This window comes from Anoplolepis gracilipes, chromosome 16 (assembly GCF_047496725.1).
Source record: "Anoplolepis gracilipes chromosome 16, ASM4749672v1, whole genome shotgun sequence".
Classification (NCBI taxonomy): Eukaryota; Metazoa; Arthropoda; class Insecta; order Hymenoptera; family Formicidae; genus Anoplolepis; species Anoplolepis gracilipes.
In genome coordinates, this window is record NC_132985.1 from 262,366 (window position 1) to 282,472 (window position 20,107).

General features: G+C 36.5%; 2 protein-coding genes across 5 annotated transcripts; one reads left to right on the top strand and one right to left on the bottom strand.

Annotated features, from left to right (window-relative positions):
• The first annotated feature begins 717 nt into the window (after positions 1 to 717).
• On the top strand, positions 718 to 9,845 carry LOC140674368 (leukocyte receptor cluster member 8 homolog). Of its 3 annotated transcripts, none has more exons than XM_072907842.1 (7): positions 718 to 1,242; positions 2,026 to 2,507; positions 2,952 to 3,044; positions 3,981 to 4,177; positions 4,355 to 4,688; positions 4,791 to 4,998; positions 5,824 to 9,845. In XM_072907842.1, the coding sequence occupies exons 1-7, from the start codon at positions 1,079 to 1,081 to the stop codon at positions 5,984 to 5,986; spliced, it is 1,641 nt and encodes a 546-aa protein (XP_072763943.1). In that variant the 5' UTR covers positions 718 to 1,078; the 3' UTR covers positions 5,987 to 9,845. The 3 variants fall into 3 exon arrangements, with proteins under 3 accessions (XP_072763943.1, XP_072763942.1, XP_072763941.1); XM_072907841.1 differs by having other exon boundaries at positions 718 to 901; positions 1,086 to 1,242; positions 2,952 to 4,177; XM_072907840.1 differs by having other exon boundaries at positions 2,952 to 4,177.
• On the bottom strand, positions 5,512 to 20,104 carry Pka-r1 (protein kinase, cAMP-dependent, regulatory subunit type 1). 2 transcript variants are annotated; one of them, XM_072907846.1, is made up of 5 exons: positions 19,796 to 20,104; positions 10,496 to 10,805; positions 10,141 to 10,407; positions 9,640 to 9,843; positions 5,512 to 9,398 (listed from the first exon to the last, which is right to left on the bottom strand). In XM_072907846.1, the coding sequence occupies exons 1-5, from the start codon at positions 19,958 to 19,960 to the stop codon at positions 9,226 to 9,228; spliced, it is 1,119 nt and encodes a 372-aa protein (XP_072763947.1). In that variant the 5' UTR covers positions 19,961 to 20,104; the 3' UTR covers positions 5,512 to 9,225. The 2 variants fall into 2 exon arrangements, with proteins under 2 accessions (XP_072763947.1, XP_072763948.1); XM_072907847.1 differs by lacking the exon at positions 19,796 to 20,104 and adding an exon at positions 14,890 to 15,024.
• Positions 20,105 to 20,107: the final 3 nt, after the last annotated feature.

The window sequence follows — 20,107 nt, forward strand, 5'->3', positions numbered from 1 at the left end:
TATATATATATATATATTTATATTGGATAAGAACAGAATGGAATAATGAATTCGAGGCGCTGGCTAACGTTAACATTGATATCTTACATTTCGAAACATAGTTTATCTATTATAATGTCTATCCCCCCCCCCATTGACAATATGTTCTAAAATATATCATTGTTAGAAGTTACAAAATTAGATGCATTCTTAATTGCCTATCGATTTTTTGTTTTTTTCTGTCTACTTTATTGTATTTTGTACATATATTATTAATGTAGAGATGTATACTTGTATAATTTAAGAAATGAAACCGTGATTTAATCAATTTTTATATTTTTATATTTATTATCAATTATTATTTATTATTAATAATTTTTTACATGTTATTTTTTCATTTGGAAACTGATGTAGAAAAGAGCGATATGCATGGAGAATTCTTTCCTCTACATTTTTCACGTGAATTAAAATAAAATTAAATCTACGTAATTTTTTTTAATTACGATAGAATTTCTAAAATTTGAAAGCATTAAGCTTCTTTAAAGGAGGCTTAAAGAGATCCAATTGCATTCTTGAATAATCGTCAAAGTTATCAAGAGAATATTGGTAAGAGGTAAATCCATCTAATATAAATTCAAATTTCGCGCTTCCGAGTAAAGTGTAAGAATTTAGTCTATGAAATCAACACGAGATGGCGCCGACGCGAGTCGCCATATTAATCGTTAATCGTTCTCTTTCGGCCATTTCAATTCGTTCTCTGTCAGCTTTGGACTTCGGACGACGTGACGTTTCAAGCGTAACGCATAATGTCGCGTGTCGCGTGTCGTTAAACACGGATAAAGTTGTAGAGAAAGCAGAGAATAATAGCGAGCGTTGAAAGAAAGCTAGAGGAAAATGATACAAGTGACGAATTTTATCTAAAGTGAATAATATTGTCTTGTTTCTTTTTTCCTTTTTGCTTTTTTTTTTTTGAAGTACACGATCACGGTTTTATTCGGGGTAATTCGACAGCGTGAAATTGCGAAAGCAACGCGTCGGAAATAGGGGGAGACGGGAGACGGCCATCTGTAAGCGATTCTGATATTTTTTCTTCCACGATATGTCAGAGGGCGAGGCGTTGTCGCAGAAGAAGCAAGCGCAGCAGCAGCCGTTTCATCCGCAGCAGCAGCAGCAGCAGCACCATATCGGAGCAGGCCCGATGGCGAATATGGCGTGGCAATATCCGCCAAATAACATGCACAACATGTTTTCTCCGTATCCGGGGTGAGTCATTAAGATGATTCAAAGCGATCAAAAGCGTCATGGAGCTCGAGAATTTTTCGCCATCGAGTCGGCCATTTTGCCATTCGAAATTGCATTCGTTACTCGATATGTAGCCCGAGTCTTTCACGAGCGTATTAAACAAAATTTTATTTCGTTTTCAATTTCAAATGTTTTCTATTAACAATATTTACGACGAATGTGTAACATAAAAGAAGTCTATGATATATATGTATACATACATATAAGGATGTTTCTTCATGTTGAGATCATGAAGGTCACATATGTATCATAATATAAAGTTCAGTTTTGTGCTTTTGACTTTAAAATAAGATTTTGACAAGTAAATACAAATTTATGATCTATATATATATATATATATATATATATATATATATATCATAAATTTGTATTTACTTGTCAAAATCATATATATATATATATATATATATATATATATATATATATATATATATATAATATATCAATATATATATATATTCATAATATTTTAACATGATACAATAAATTGACACAAAAGAGGTGTGTGATCGTAGCTTAAGACGAATCATCCTGTACATGTAGCAATTGGAAAGACTTTTGTAGTGACCTTATTTTTCTTGAGCAAAGTTTTGATCATAGACTATTATATCGACGATATTATTTATGACAGTTTTGGGAATCTTGAATTTGATATTTTTAATATTAACCTGCAAATGCTATGAAATTGTTATAAATCTCAGAGTTATATATTTGCAAATAATTAATTTTGGAATCTTTTTGCAGGCAAATGTACAGTCCAGGGTATCAAGGCGTGCAACACCAAGGGCAGGTGTTCAATTATTATCATACAATGATGCCAGGATATAGTCAGACTTTTAATCCACAGCAGCTACAGCAGCAGCAACATCATCAGCAGCAGCAACATCACCAGCAGCAGCAACACCATCAGCAGCAGCAGCAGCAACACCAGCAGCAGCAGCAGCAGCAGCAACAACAGCAGCAGCAGCAGCAGCAACAGCAACAACAACAGCAGGGGAATAATCAAACAAAGCAGCAGTTACATCAACAACCTCCCATACCTGGTACGCCTATGGCTTTAGATGATGATTCCGATCTTCCTCCATTGCCTCCTGGTCCACCACCAGCGGTTCAACCAACGCAACAGCACAACAATCATATGCAACAACAATCGATGGCTTATTCTTCCGGATTGATGTATTCATTTCCTTATGGTAACTGGAATGGAATGCACAATGATACTTCTCGTTAGTACTATTTTTTATAATAAACTTTTTAATAATAAACAGAGATAGGCAAAGGAGTTAACATTGTATTTATGCATGGGACAAAAAATTCATTACATTATTGAATAATTATATTCAAAATTACATATTGTTCTTGTTGTAACATGCTTATAACAATATAAATAACTTAGATTTTATATATATCGGATTTTCACAAAGAAAATAAATGTCGATATATAAAGAAAGCACAAACAAATAGTGTGGAAACCACTGAAAGAATGACTTTCAAGGTTTGTTTATACACGATCTACCATATAACGTGACTCGTCATTGTGATTTATCGTTGCTGTCGTTTAGAAAAGACATTTCTAAAAGTGTTTATTCGACCAATCTCTATTTGTCCATCTCTGTCTAGCGCATGTGTTTTAAATATACAGTCCTGTATTATGTATTAATGTGTTATAGAATATGCAAGCGGACAAATCCGTTTTAACTTGCCAATCAAGAAAGCTGGTCTCTACACACCGTCCGGCAATAGTGGCGCTGCAAAGAAAAAACGTAAGCGGAACAAAAATTTAGCAGCTCAATTCAACAATAGCTTTCAGGGAAACGCTTCGACAAACAATTCTAATTTCATACCTAACGGATCTAACGCAAAGCCGACGGAACTGCCGCCGCTGCCTCCCGCGCAGTGCGAAGTGGCGGCTCCTCCGCCGCCTAGCGAAGAGCCACCTGGTCCTGTTGCACCCGTTACCACGGCAACTAGTAACGCGGTTTCTGGCGCCGGCGCTGCTACTACTGCTTCCATCGCGGTTATCCCCAGCCCGGTTGGGGACTGGCCCGACAGTCTGAAAAATTACGTGAACCGATGCTACGAAAAATGTAAGACGGCGGTTGACAAGGATCAGGTTGAAATTATATTGAAAGGAAAAATTACACGTGCCGCGAATGACGGTTCGCTCTGGGTAAAGGATTGGGACAAGGAACCTCTGCCCAGCATCCACAGTGAACGCATGACAATGACGATCAAGCCTCAAAAGCCGGCGTTAAGACTGGCGAATCCTTTGGCAAGCCCACTGGTCAATGGTCAACAGGGAGGCCTGCGCAAGCCCGGCCTCTCCAGTTCGCTCGGGGCTCGGCTTGGCGCGCGTCTCTCTGTGACACACAGCAGGCGGTCGAGGACTAGATCGAAGTCGAGATCTAGATCGAGGTCAAGATCAAGATCAAGATCTAAATCAAGGTCACGGTCCCATTCGCGGTCGCGCTCAAGATCGAGGTCAAGGTCGACGCGTTCGCGCACACGTAGTCCGCCGTCACGCAGATACAACAGGCGTAGCACATCCTCGTCGTCGAATATTAGCGATCGAGAGCACGATTATAAGGCACTCAAAGTAAAAAAGTCCACGCGCAGCAACAATAAAACGAATCACGGCAATAAGAAGACCAAGAAGGCTAAGCAGGCTAAGTCACATTTCTATTCCGAATTTGGTTTAGCTACAGGAAATACAGACGAGCTAGGCACCAAGGAGAAGCTGCAGCAGCGTGCTGCCAGATTCAACGACGGTATTTCCAGGACAGTGGTCAACAGCAGCGTTATTAGAGACGACCCAAATACGGACTTTGACTTTACCGGACTCCATATTGTTGGCACATGCAAGGATCTAGAAAAGCCTTATTTGCGTCTCACGTCGGTACGTGGATATTGAAAATATTTAAAATTTTATTTATCTTTACAATGAATAGAACGTAAAGTAAACTTGTTTTGAAAGTTTAGATAAAATTAGTTATATATACGATATTTTTACACAACTGCATTGGATTTTAATGCAGTTGCATATTTTCATGATAAAATTATAATATCGTTATAGGCTCCTGCTCCTTCTGCAGTTCGACCGGTAAGTGTACTTCAAAATTCTTTGGCCCACGTCAAGAAACGTTGGCTAGCCGAGCAGGACTACAGATATGCTTGCGATCAACTGAAATCTATCCGACAAGATCTTACCGTGCAAGGTATCAGGGACTCGTTTACAGTTCATGTGTATGAAACTCACGCCCGTGTAGCTTTAGAACGTGGCGACCACGAAGAATTTAATCAGTGTCAGACACAGTTAAAAATGTTATATCAAGATCTCGGTGGCGAAAACCGATGCGAATTTATTGCTTATCGGATACTGTATTACATCTTTACGAAGAACACTCAAGGTTGGTAATGAAATTACTAATATATGAAAAATCTCAATACCTTTTGAAATTAAATCGCACGATACATTAAACTATTCGTTATAATAATATGTTTTATTTTAGATTTAACGACTATTTTAGCAGCTCTTTCGATAGAAGATAAAAATGACGAGTGTATAAAACATGCTTTGAAAATACGCTCGGCATGGTGGTTGGGTAATTTTCATGCTTTCTTCAAGTTATATAGAACGGCACCGCGAATGTCTGCTTTCTTGATGGATTGGTTTGTCGCGAGAGAACGAAAGAAAGCATTGAAATTTATGATCAAGTCGTACGTATTAATATTTATTATTACAATTCTTTCAATATATATTTAAATGCTGTTATTTTTTATGAAATTGTCATTTTTTAAGGGAGTTGTACACTTTGTTCAATTTATCAAAATGATTTAATTTTTAACTATTGAGTTTAATTTTGCTATTCAAGTTTGTTTAATTATATATACATGTTTTTAATTTTATTTTTTTTGCAAACTTTAAGTTTTCAAATATTTTTCTTTTAATTGAAAACTAATAGGTGAAATAACAGGATGATATTCTAATATTATTTTTATCACAAAAACGAAAAATTTTAAAAATTGGATTATAACGTATGATTACAATGTATTTTATCATTTCGTACAAAAATGTACAATCCCTTAATCGATTCTTACAGAATGAGATAGTGTTTGTTTTCAAATATTTTTAAAAAATGTATTTTTTTTTTTTTTTTTTTTTTTTAAGCGAATGCAATGCACGATTTTTTTGTATTTTTGCATTTGCTTTCTAAAAAAATTCTTTTTTGGATTAGAACTTGTCGAAAGATATATTAGTTGAAAAAGTACATACATCGAAATTTCATCGATGTATGTACTTTTTATGTTTAAAAACCCATGTTGATTTCTCTCGAAATGTGTTATGAAATGCAATTCTAATGTTACGCTTTAACTAATGATATTTATCAAGAATAATGGATCATAAATTATAATTGCAGATTTCTGTTACAGGACATCGTAGCCCAAAGTTAATCATTGCATATTTAATTGTGTTCTATATATTCATTGCAACATTACCATCTGCGGCTATTGTCTAACGTTTGCATTTCTTCTGCTGTTTAGCTACCGGCAAAATTTGGCGGTTCATTTCGTCGTAGCGGAATTGGCCTTTGAGTCATTGGACAAGTTTTATGAATTTGTCAGTGAGTTTGGCTTGGTTTACGCCGATCTCGTTCGACAACAAATCGACTGCAAGGGAAGCAGTGGTAGTCTAGGTAGTTGGTAGAAGTCAAAATCTACTCCTACCTTTATCTCTTATGGCAGAAGATAACTTAGACGAAAGAAAAGAGCCACACACGCATACACATACACATTAACATACACACACACACACACACACCACATTCACACACGTGCGCATATATGCACAATAAATATCTCGTGTGTGCATCGCATTATGTGTATATGCATATGTTTCGGACATACGTACACCTGTGTGACGCATATGCATATATATATTTACATGAGCATCTACCATTTTGCTGGTACGCATGTCTCAATTTGTTCAAAATTTTCCTCGCTTTTGGAAGCCCTATGTGTGGTCTCTTTCGCAAACTATCTTCAAATCGTCGTCCCACATCGCAGTCTCATCACCGTCGAGCACAATATCGAAAGCTTGGAACTTCGACTACAGCTCCGACTGTCAATTTGTACATACGTATACGCTCCTTCGTTCGCGGTTTCCCCTTCCCCGCGCACGTGTACATAATCACAAGAGGACATAAATGTGGATCGCTTTGCCGGGGGCCCGTGGAAATTGTACAAAATCCAGATGCGGATCGTGTGTTTCCACTAATCCGGCGCTACCTCACTAAAAAGAAATTTAAATGAAAACAATCTCTTTATAATACATGTCGAGAATCATATTTACAACGCATATAGGATTTGCGATTTTCGCAAAAAAGTCCATTTTTTTTAAATTTATTCTTGGCTTGGAACGATTCGTTGATGAGAAACGCGAATCGCTCTCTCCTTTCCAATCATTGGTAGCGTGATGCGCACGCACACACGCTTCACTGCCACAGTGCTCGATCGATTTTCCAAGTATTCTTTTAAGTATTACTACACGAACAAAAGCTGTATCTGCCCCAGCTGAATCGCAACACAAGCATCTTTTCCTTTGAAGAGAAGAGAGTTTTGCAAAGAATGGCTATAGAAGGATAAGGATTCCATTTCACAAATCCGGAGAACTCGAATTGCGTCTGAGGAGTAGACTCCACGGTGACTATGTTCGTGCCACTTGTGTTTGTGAGAGACGTTTTCTTCGGTCAATGATAAAGCAGCACTCCCGATCACGCGATAAGTGCCATTTTTTCGAACAAAATCAAAGAAGATGTCGATAGATGAAACGGAGAGAAGAGGAAAACAAAATGACAGGATCGTTTGCCGAAACATTTTTCGACTCAATTCTTTCGAACATGATTACTTGTGGATGAACAATATTTCAATTCGAGAAGACAATGTCTGAGTTGAGGATGAAAAAACCGAAAACCTGGAAGACAAGTTGTACCTGCTGCACGTCTGACAACGTGCGACAAGCACCGTGTTATTGCTGATTCTAGAGTGTGGGTAGTTTTATAATTAATTTCATTTATATAATTAATTTTAACTAGTGTCCATGTGCTGTGCGCGTCCATGAGATGACGATGGACTTTTTTCGGTCACGTTAGAGTAGTCTTATTTTTTTTTTTTTTTTTTTTTTTTTTTGCTGGACTCTGGGGGCTTAAGTAGTCGAGACGCTCCGGTTTATCATTTTTTGCGCGCGCATAAAAGATTCACCAACTGCATCATTATACGGATTTGGAAAGGAGATGATTCATTGTACAATATTTCACATTGGATATACTATGTTGTGCATAATAAATTATTTAATTTTCTGACGTTATATCCCTCACTTTTGTCGTACTATAAACCTAACGCACTTTTAGAGGAGACATAAATTGCGACTCGTTTTTTTCACTTTGACAATAATAAATATTGTTTCTCCGTACATTGCGTCAAAGCTATTGCACGTCGCGACCGACATTCACCCTGTCGTTGCTAATAACTGCTATCGGTCGATAAAATAATTTAAATGTTAAATAATTTAACAATTCACACGAGGAGAAAGAGAGAGAGAGAGAGAGACAACATAGAACATTTAAAGTATATATAAAACAGGAAAACGTCATTTTTTCAATGTCTATGTTCTAACCATTAGATAATATTTAAGGCTCTCCTCACACTGCAGCTATATCGTTAATGCAACATTGGAAGCGAACATGTGATGTATCGAAAGAGTGTATATATATATATATATATATATATATATTATTCTCGATATTAATCTGTATTTATATATTTGACAGAGTGGACTTGTAAAATTGAAAATTTTTCAGCCCGTAAAATTCGATTGATTTTCGCTTTCGCTCAAAATTCAGAATTCGCAGAGAGAAGCATTATTCATAAATATAGAATTTCAGAAAAAAAACTTTGATATATTTTTACCAGTCCATTCTATTGATTACATATAAACGGGGGCAATTTGTACAATTGTTCGCTTCTTACGTAATATAGAAGTCGTAAATATCTTTCAAATAATTTAACGTAGTTCGATACGTGGATTTATTCTATTCGTGTAATGACGCGAACGTAAACCGCTTTTGCATCTTTGACGCAAATTGTAGCCTCGTATTAGGAGATACGATTATAAATCATGTCGATATATTTTATCTCAACTTTGCTCAAAAACCTCTACAATACATTCAAGACGCGCGCAACGTGTCATTAACCGTCAATTAACCCATTAACGCTCGATGTCCTCGGATGGGAATAAATTCGAGTTTCTTTTTTTTAATTTTAACAATATTATATATATATATATATATATATGTGTGTGTGTGTGTGTGTGTGTGTGTGTGTGTGTGTGTGTGTGTGTGTGTATACACATATACACACACACACTTATACGATAAGATTTTGATAAAGTGAAGCTCCATTTGATCGTAGATCGAGATTCAATATATTGTGAATTTTCTTTCGAAAATCAAGTTCTCAACATCGCATAAAAAAACTCCGGGCGTTAACGGATCAATAATTTCTCGTGAACATAACAAGTAGGAACAGATCGCGCGGAAAAGATCAACGCCAATATGAATTCACGTGCACGTCGGCGTCGAGTCGCGAGCTACACAGTGCGTAAATAGCCTTACAGTGTAAATATATTAATAGCGTCTCTCTATAACAATACCGTCTTTGTATACACATCTGATTGATAGCTGATTGTAAAAATAACACATTAATTCACTTAAATATTAATCAAATAAAAAAAGTGTTAACTATACAGTACGGCGAAATAATGCAGACCTTGATAGAAATGAGAGGTTGGTGATAATCGGTAGCGCGAACCGATTGACTGCGATGATGGGATCGGAGGGGGACAAGGAGGCGGAGGGAAAGAATGCGAGGGAGAGGCAGAGGATCCGTTTATACCGAAAGGGACACGAAGCTGTTATACTGAGTGATGTTGCGTTTCAGGATGTCGGCGCATGGACCTAAAACCCGCTCAAAGCGTGCCCGATCCAGTTTCACGCACTTTAAAGGACCCCTGGCTACTACGGTCGCCGCTCGTGGCCTGTCCAACAGCAGCGCTATTTCTCCTGTGTTGAAAGAAAATTTTTTGTCATTGAACAAATCGAATTTTGTTTTTTCTTTTTTTACGTAAAATTGATTACATTGATTGCTTGGATGCATAAATTATTAATATTTCGACAGTTGATATTTTTCCAAACTATTTACATATCAAGTTATTATTGTGAAATGATCGTAATATATATGTTAGATTTTCCATCCTGCAATCATTTCTCGACGTTATCTGAGACGGTCTGTTTTTCCTCGTACCGAAATAGTCGGATGGTCCTAAACGGCCGACCTCCGCTGGTTCGTCTCCTTCCGAACGTTGCTGAAGAACCACCGCAGTTCCCTCAACGATTATATAAAAGTCTTCTCCCGGTTCACCCTGTCGGACTATCGTTTCGCCGTCATCGAATGCTACCGGCTCCAGAGCGTCCGCTACAGTGAGCCTTTCCCATTTATCCAAGGACTCTGTGCGAAAAGAAATACATTGTAAATATAGATACTAGTCTTTTTTTTTTTTTTTTTTTTACAAGAAAATTTTATCTACATTTTATATAATTTCATATCCCATACAAATGACATAAAAAATAATTTTACTATTTTAACGAAATGAATATGCAGAATCCTGTGTGTGCAAAGACAGAAAATTCAATCGTCTTTAGAATTCTGTTAGAAATCCATTCTAATTACTTGAATTTTGATAAATAATGAATAATAATTTAGAAGACGAAGGTGCAGACAGAATAAAGTAAAATTGAAACTGACCTAAAATTGAAACTCTGGAGAGAAATTCCTCATACATTTTCCGTTTCCTTATAGTAGAACCCATGAGAATTCTACGGTAAGAGTCTCTGTCGATACCCCAAAGTTTTACATCGGTTTTCGCTCTGACCGTGGCGGCGCGTGGAGTTCCGTAGATCAACGCGAGCTCGCCAAAGCTACCACCCTCGCCGATCGTCGTTGCCAGTTCGCCATTAACGAATATCTCGACTTCCCCTTGGTCGATCACGTAAAAGTTGTCACCTTCGTCACCTTGAAAGACACATACCGTTCATTTATTCTATTCTAAGTCAATGATAAGCCGACATAAAATGAAAGGTGCTCGATTAGCAGCATGTACCTTGACGAATGATCGCCTCGCCAGGTAGGAAGGTCACGGGGAACATTGCGTCGAATATATCGGAGCGCTCGTTTTCGTCCAGGTGCGCGAACAGCACGTTCTTGGCGATAGCTTTACTTAGAGCAGCCATAGTTTTATAGTCCTTTGGTACAACTTTCTTGACGTAACTGGTAGCGTCTTCCTCGGAGACCGGCTCCGCTGAGATTCCGCCCCGTCGCCGCGGCACCTGCGGACCCTGTTGCCCCGCGGGCATGTCCTCCGTATCCTCCGGACTCGTCGCGATCTGTTGTTTGGCATCGTGAGCTTGTTCCTGCACAACGAGATAAAACCTCATGTAAGAGTGTAACTTTTTGAATATAATCATCTTACAATTAGTGGTAAATTTTTAATTATAACGTCGACGGTTTGCAATCATTTGCATCAATAGTTTGAGAAAGATAAATGATTGTAATAATTGTAAGAGTGAAAATCACAAGAGTTGAAGTAATTAAAATAAAGTAATTTATTCGCAATGAAATTTATCTTTATATGATGGATTTTTTTAACGTTTAATCAGCTTAATGTTTAAATCAATTATGATTCACGTTAATGTGTGCACGTGTGCATATACCATTATAACATTATTATTTAATCTAAATTTAGTATCACATATCGCGTACTATGGAAACCGTTACGAGATATTATATCATATATTAGATATAGTATAAAGAATTACAGCATTTGGTATATATTAATCTAATTAATCCAACTCGTTCTAGTCTAATTAGCCTAAGCGATCCTCCGAAATATTAATTACAAAAAAATAACAGAGAACTTTCTCAGTCTTAATTAAAGTAAAAGCAATTAAATCACAAACAGGATACATACTCTTCGAAAAATTGGTTATCGATCAACGTGATAAGTAATATAAAAATTCATCTTGGCATCGAGCGTACAATAAATCAACAGCTTCGCTATCACTGCACATTCTTAAAATCGTCTACGCTGCATTTCTATCTAGTATCTGTACATATTTTAATATTATCTATATAATATACAAAAAAAAAAAAAAAATATATATATATGTGTGTGTGTAATAAATTTAAAAAAATTAATTGCAAAAGATTGTTGTCGTCCCAGAATAATCAGAGCGACGCGTGAAAAGAGTCATGTGTTAAGGTCATAGTAAGTAAATGCACATTCGAGTTTCGTCAGTGTTGGTGCATAATCGGTAAAAAAAAAAAAAAAAAAAAGCGGAGCGCAAATTAATAATTCATTAACCACGAACGTGCGGCTGCATGTTCCATACTCGACATTCGAGACGCCTCTCGCCTCGCATATATGTTTATCCCACACAAAATTGCCGTAAAATTATAAATTACATAGGCCTTTATACCATCGCGTTTATACAAGCGACGCACATCATCGGAGTGAGAGAGGTGAGCGAATAATGCCATAGGTCAGTTGGCGTTTTCACGCACGAACGCATCGTCTCTCTCTCTTCGTGGTGACGACGCCGAGCGTCGTCGTGTACGCGTAAACGGGAATATTCAAATCACTGCGATTCGCATTTCTCCTTTCAATTACCATAATAATGCGCAGCATACGAGGTAACGTAGATAAGGCGACCCGCGTTTCGTCTTCCAAGTCGACGAATGTCCGGAACGGGATATTCCATCAATCGCAACTAACTACTTATATCTGTCTATACTTTGTCTACATTTGTAATAAAAACATTTGCAATTGTAATATATAAATGAATTAGAAAAAAAAGTTGACAAGACTTTATCCTGCAAAGCTGAGCTAATGCTGAGTAACTTTCCAGTATTATTCATTTAATTCTTATCGAATGTTTATTAAATTATATATGCAATTTTCAACTTCTTTGAAAATTAAAATATATACTGAAACATATACATAATATATATAAAACTTGTTGTTATCCAATGGTTTATGAAAGATAGATAATAATATTAAATTTTGAGATTTGAAAAAAATACAGAATAATTGTATGAAAATTATATACAAAGGCTCGATTTCATTATTAAATTCTCTTTTTTTAATCTATCTATTCTTTACAAAAAGAGCTTTATTAGATTATTACTTAAAGATCAATAATTAAGTTGTTTTTTTTCCTTTAAAAGAAAAGAAAATTCGATAAAATTTCAATCTTCATAAATAAGTTATCTTCATAAATAAGTCACTAACATTATTCGATTTATGAATAAGAATTATTGATACAAGAAACTCGGTCGCGATTCGCTAATGATCGATCAACGTAATGTAAATGCCGCTTCTAATGAGTTCATAAAACTTAACGATCCGATAAATCTTCATTGCTCGTTTCCGCCTCCAAAGGCATGTCTAAGCAACGTGCGTCTGTTACACATAAAAAATATAAGATCGAAATTTCATTTACCAAAATTATCCAACAGATACATCAGACGAATTATCATATTATTTTTGGAATCGTTACTGTTCATTCGTATGTATTATGAACAATGAAATTTTAGATAATTATACTGATACAGCATCTTTCCTCTCTCTCTCTCTCTCTCTCTCTCTCTCTCTCTCTCTCTCTCTCTCTCTCTCTCTCTCTCTCTCGCTGCAACTTTTTACGTCAAATAATTAATATAATTGTAGAGATGAAATATTATGTTAAATCGATTTAACTTATAATTATGCACATACAAAATTATTAATTATATATACAGATTAAATCAATTTCTTCTCCTGCCTTCTCATCTTCGAGGTATCAATCATCATGGCTTATTATTGTCACAGATTACGATACACGTACCTAATAATTTAATAAAAACGCGTTATGTCATTGACATTACAACAGCATATATAATTGAAGTTTTAAATCGTGGATCGCGATCTTATTAAAGCTGTCAGTTTATTACGCATACGCGCAGTTTACTAGCGCGCACTTTCGCTTCATATGAAAATAGAACACGGTCTAATTTTAAACATGTAATTCTGCAAATGTGTTTTGTGTGTTACACGAGATATCAAATTATACATTAAACTCTTGTTCTAAAGCTATCAGTGAACTATCGGTTGTCGAAAATGGACTTTAGAATATAAAGCAATCAAATAATGAATATAGTCAGAGTGAGCGAGCGAGAAAGAGAGAGAGAGAGAGAGAGAGAGAGAGAGATACATGCAAGTGTACATAACTGTAAATAAATAACTATTTAAGCTCTATGTATAACTCAATTATATATAACGCGTCGTACATTAGATTCTACTGAAACTCGTTTGGAATCAACAAATACATATGTTCTTATATACAATCTCTCCAGTCTATGATAATATATAGCCACCAGCTGCACTCACAAGTATTATACACACACATATATATTCTTCAACATACTCGTGACACTAGAGAATTTTGTTCTCTTCGTCTCCGCGCAAGTGTTTTTCAGACTTGAATCTATTTCACGCACAAAAAAGACGTAAAAATTGCAAAGTTATGCATGAGGAGCTAAAAGTACATCAAGAATACACAAAATATACGTTCGTAAATATGCATTCTAAATATTACAAAGGGATACATATAAATGTACATAAAAATATACCTAAAAATATTTTTGAAAATTTATAATTTAGATTATATAAAATATATGAAGATTTATATATATTATTCTAACAATAAGATAACTGTATCGATAATAATTCTTCTCAAATTACACGCGTGATTAGTCGTATTCTTCGTATCGATTTCTTTGTCTCTTAAAAGTGCTTTGCAATTTTTATATCTTTTCTTCAGTTTTCCATTTAATGACGACATAAAAAGATTGTGTAAAAAATACCACACTTATTTTTCCTTAGAAAAGTCAAACTGCTATAAACAGAGCACAGTAAAAGTCTATAGACGACATTTATAGAGTTTAATAAAACGATTTTTATACAAACAAGTTTATGAAAAAAATATAATCGCACAAAACGAGATAAGATATTTCTATGAAATTCATATCAAAAATTGGAAAGATGAAGAGTAAGAAAATTATTACCAACAGTTGTAATATGCTAACGACTCGCTCGAGCCACGATCGAGGATCAATCGCGTAATCCTTCTAACAGATTGAAAAAGTGACAAAAAAGCTTTCAAATTTATGAAATAGCATGTTTATCAAAAATTTCACAAATACTTGTGAGAGTTTCTTTTCTTTCATTTTATACAAAAGCACGACTTTTGGTGGAAAAGATGATGGCGTAACTTTTTTTCGAGATAAAACGGAATAAGTGTATTGTTGATGATCGTCGAGAGAGAGAGAGAGAGATCTCTCAAGGAAACTTGGAGGAAAATGGAGAACTTGACCGACAATTAGCATGATCTATCGTACGCGAGATCAATCATACGCGCGTCTAACTCGGGCGATTATGGCCGATGCGCTCTCGCGTAATACCTCGTTCATCATTCCTCTCGATCCTCCTTCCCTTTTATCTTCCTTTTCTTGTCCTTATTCTTCTTTATACTCTTGTTTTGCTCGATTTTTATTTGTCGCAAACGTGACAACACTTGTGAAACAGTCGTCTTTTGCAGTAGCGCGCGCACGTCGCAGTTTGGTAATCTGAAAATCCTCGTGAACGAGAAAGCGAAAGGAGATCGTCGTCGTCGCCGCACTCACGAGTTCGCGTCTTTCGCGTTTTCCTCGTCCTCGTCCTCGTCCACCACCTCCACTTCCACCTCCACCTCCACCTCGCAATTTTATAAGGCCTCGGACGGAATCCAATTAGAGGTCGGAGGCGATCTAGCACGCGCGCGCGATTCCGTCCGTCGACGGTCGGCGCGACAGCATCGAACTGCTGCTGCTGCTGCTGCTGCTGCTGCTATTGCTGCTGCTATTGCTGCTGCTGCTGCTGTTCCTTCACACACGTCTCACGTCTCACGTCTCACGGTCTCACGCCATATGCCTTCACGTCACGCTTGCTCGCCTTCGCGTCTCGCCACCACCACCACCACCACCACCACCGCCGCCGTCGTACTCGGCACTCGGCACTCGGCGCCAGTCCGAGGATACGATGAATGGTCGCCGTCGCCGTCGCCGTCGCCGGGATGCTGTCTCGTGCTTGATGGTCGGTAAGTAAGGTCCTCCGTTAACGCTCTCTCGCGTTAACGACGAATCGATTCGCGGCGACGGCATTTTTCCAAGACGACCTCGGCTCGTAAAGTTGTAGCTTTTATATCTAATGCAGACTGTAGAAAACATATTTCACAATGATATTATTATCATTTTTATTACAATTTTTTATATCAATATTTATTATTACCTTTCCACAAATATATATAGATTAGAGCTGCGGTTAACGAGAAGATTCTTTATTGTGAATTAAAAAAGTCCATATATATAATATAATTAAATGTATATATATTTACATTTTTTTTTCTTGAATATTACTCTGATATTTTATCTTTTATATCTTTTATATTTTGTATTATTGTTGAATTTTGTTAAAACTTTTCTTACTCGTTGTAGAGCTTTATTCTTATCGATGTGCGGAATGTCAATTTATATTTCTTACTCCTACAGTCATTATACGCGAACAAACAGATGTACGATTATGCGCATCTAGTAATATTATCATAATTTCAGAAACGTCGAGACGTCACGGCCGTTCCTGACGACGATATCGACAAGAAAAGCGGCATCGAGATGTGAAGGAGAGAAAAAAGGGCAGCGATTAGATTCACTCGATCCTGGTCTCACATTTTTGTGGACTATTGCGCTTTTAACGCACATCATTCTTAATCTATTTCTCTCTTTCTCTCCCCTTCTCTCTTGGCTATAAGGTTGGCGTCGGTTCCGTCTCGTTATATTTCGGGCATGTTCTATGTTTAAATCAGATGCTCCTCATATTGCACGCTCTCTCTGTCTCTGTCTCTGCATATACATCTACATCTCTCATTCCTTCTCGACATTTTTCTCCTTCTTTTTCTTTTAATATACTCTTCCTAGGACTGGAGGAATGTAGAGTAAAAGATGTTTCATGAATATGCAAACCTCGACAAAAAAAAAATTTGTGTAATTGTTTAAGGCTAATAACTTTTATATAGGAAGAAAGGTGCGTCGCGTATTATTATTTTATTTAATAACAAAATTTAAGAAATTTGTATGGATTTTTTTTCTATATACTGAAATAGTTTTTTAATTATAAGTGATTGAAAAAGAATGACTTTTACCAGCAAAATCTCTGATTCTTTATTTAATTTAATTTTAGTCCATCTTATACTATAGAGTACAATACGCGGATTAGTTTTCTAATATCTGAAATCCTTTGTGCGCTTTTATTATAATTTTCCTCTCCTTTACATATATATAGCTCTCATCTTTTATATATATTTCGCTCCTATATGTCAAATTTATGTGTCTGTCGGTTCCCCTTTTCGACCAATCAAACTCTCGCGGTTATTTTTCTTTTTTATTACAAGAGTCGTACTCTTTTTCGCTGTTTGTATTCCAAAGAGATTTCTATTTCGGAATAGACTTCGTTCTTTTCCCTTCGTCTAATGCAGTCTATTTCTGTCTCTCTTTTTCTCCCACGCGCAGTTTTTACCGCGTATACCGCATAAGCACGGAAGGCAAACACGCGACGACGATGATCCGCCGTCCCGCGCGCGTCTTTGCCTTTCGCTTGACAGCATTGACGCTACACCACGTTGTATTACCTGTGTCGCTGTGCTGTCACACTGACACTGATTGACACGCGATAACGGAGAAATTCGGTCAAAAATATCCTTGCGTGTTCCTAAATCATATTATACGAACATAGACATTTACATTCCTAAGGACAAAAGATGGAGTAGCTAGTTATTTTTTTTTCTTCTGAGAAAAGGCCACACTTCACATTTTTTTAAAAGTGGAACAATAAATTTTTGATTTCTTATCGCGAGAAAGAGATAAATAAAGATATATGTCCACCTTGGTACGAAAAAAAAAAAAAGAATAAAAAACACATGAATCTTCTCACAGCACGATTTAATATCGATGAAGCTAATATTTTAAACGAGACAACATAAATGTAATAGTTTGACGAAACTGTTCATTCTTATTGATTTTTTTCGCAACAGCAATATTTCATGTGTTATTTTTCTTCCTGCCTCCGAAATGGCCTTCACAGCCTACGCATAGTCATGCGGCTTGGTAAACATAACTTTGCAAGGAGCGAAATACTGTATCGTATTTAATGAATCGCTGATATGTTTAACAGTAAAAATAAAATAACAATTAAAAACTAAACTATCGAAAAATTTACGCGAGAAAATATTGCTAATTTTAAAATTTATATATTTTGTATATACATATATATATATATTTCACAAGTACCTATTTTTTTTGTAATAAAAACTTTTTCTTGCAAAAGAAATGACAGAGATTAATTTTAGATCATCTTTTAATTATTCAGGCGGATTCAATCAAAGATTCAATCTACAAATACACGGCGTCGGATTTCGCGGACATTTAGGCGTTTTACGAGTCAACGACGATAGTTTTTACGTCAGCGACTATCGCTTATTTTTGACCGTTTCTTTCTCGCGTCGATTTTGGAAGAGCCTTCAATTTCCACGAGCACGCACGCATTCATCGCGTGTGGGTGGCGACGGCCACGAACGCCAAGGGTAATTGCCGACGCCATATAACGTTAAATGGGAAAGGTAACAGGGTAACGAAAGGTCTCGAGAAACCTACGAATTAAGGATCACATGCTGGAACAACTGTTTACTTTGAAATACTTCGGAAAACGTGTTGCCGAGAAAGTTGATTGATATAAGACGACCGTCTCTCGACAATTTTCGCAAACTTTTAATTGCCTCTATCTGATTAGGAATAGGCTCAATATATTTTACAAAGGATAATCACGAGCATTAATTAATCACGAATAAAAAATGTTTTTCAAATAGTAAATTTATATATATATATATATGTATAAAATTATTAACTCATCTTAATTTATATAAAATTTTATGCATATAATTTTTAATCCTAAAACTTTTTTTTAATACTCTATTCGCTTTGTTTTTGCAAGAGTGTCGAGATAAATAAGCTTGTTATATCTGTTATACCTTGTTCTATTTTTCGTTTAAAAATATTTTCACGGAAAAATGTTTAAGAAATTTTCAATTGTGTATTTCTTTAATTAGAATATTTTCTTTTGTTTTAAATGCTGCATTTAGAAAAGTACTTTTGAAAAGAGAGAGAGAGAGAGAGAGAAAATATAAATTAAAAGTGTAATGGCACACATAATGTTCAATATATTCATATTTTATATGATTATATAAATTATATACATATAGCACCCGGTTTCTTCATAATGCCATATATATCGATATAACAGCGACCTATTTTATCATAATAATTATACGAGCAATGGAAAGATGGCAGCACGTGCATCTTTACATACACCTATTATAAGAGCTATATTATCGATAATCGATAAACTAACACTATTTAACATGACGTTTTGCGAAAAAATAAGAAAAATTGTTTACAGAAAGAAATGTACACAAATCACTCGCTAAAGTCTTTTAGAATCTTTTTAAAGGGCCTAAACTCTGACTGCGCAAATGATCGTCACCTATACGACATTGAGATAACATGATGTTCTCCGCACACGCAGCACGCAGCTGTTGCCGCGGATTATGATGTTTATACATACGCAAGGCAAGTGCAGTTCTGATAAAAATGACGTTTCTTCACGTATATATATATATATATATATATATTCACGATATATTTATCGTTACTATGTTAAATGAATTTTTATGACAACTATTAATTGATTTATTAATTAGCATGAGACAAATAACAAGTACCTCTCATTTGTACCTCTTGCACAAACTTGGCTTGCCATTTTAACAGATGCCATTTTATCCTCGGAAAAACTACATACGGCTATAACACTATTTGAAAAAAATAAACTCACGCAACAAATTGATAAAGACGTATAAAATTCACACATTTTTGAGAAATTCGCAAGAACGTTCCAATTTAAGAAAAGACGCGTTCTCGTAGAACAGCACCAGGCACCAGGTCCGAGTTCACTCTCGATCTAGTCCCATGTATCACGTCACTGTCACGTCATATTGACACAAACGTTCGTCACTGTCGTTGACAACGTTATCTCTCTCTCTCTCTCGCTGTTTTATCAGGATCATATAGGAATAAGCACCGCGCGGATCGCGATACCTCTCGAACGAGGGAAATTGCGAGAAACGAAAAGTTGGCTCGCACCTTTCTCCACAGAGTCAGGTTAATTCGCGACGCACGTCGACGAGGTCGATCGCGGGTCGCCGAGAAATAATGGCATACGTACCCTTTCCAGCTTCTGGAAGTACTCCCGCAGGAAGGAGATGGGGTTCTCGGGCCGGCCGACGCACAGTTGCACTATACAGTCTTTCAGGACTTGTTGGATATTGTGTCGCTGAACGTATTCCTCGCACTCGCGTAAACTCTGCTCCTCCTCGAGATTCGCCGCCATATTGATGATGCACGCCGCGCCGCTTTATCGGCGATACCTACTGACACTTACTAACCTACCTCTATCTACGTGCGAGGTGCGAGTCGCGAGTCGCGAGCGCGAGTCTGTGAGTTGTCATCGATGCCGCCGTCTGCTTCTCTCCGACGA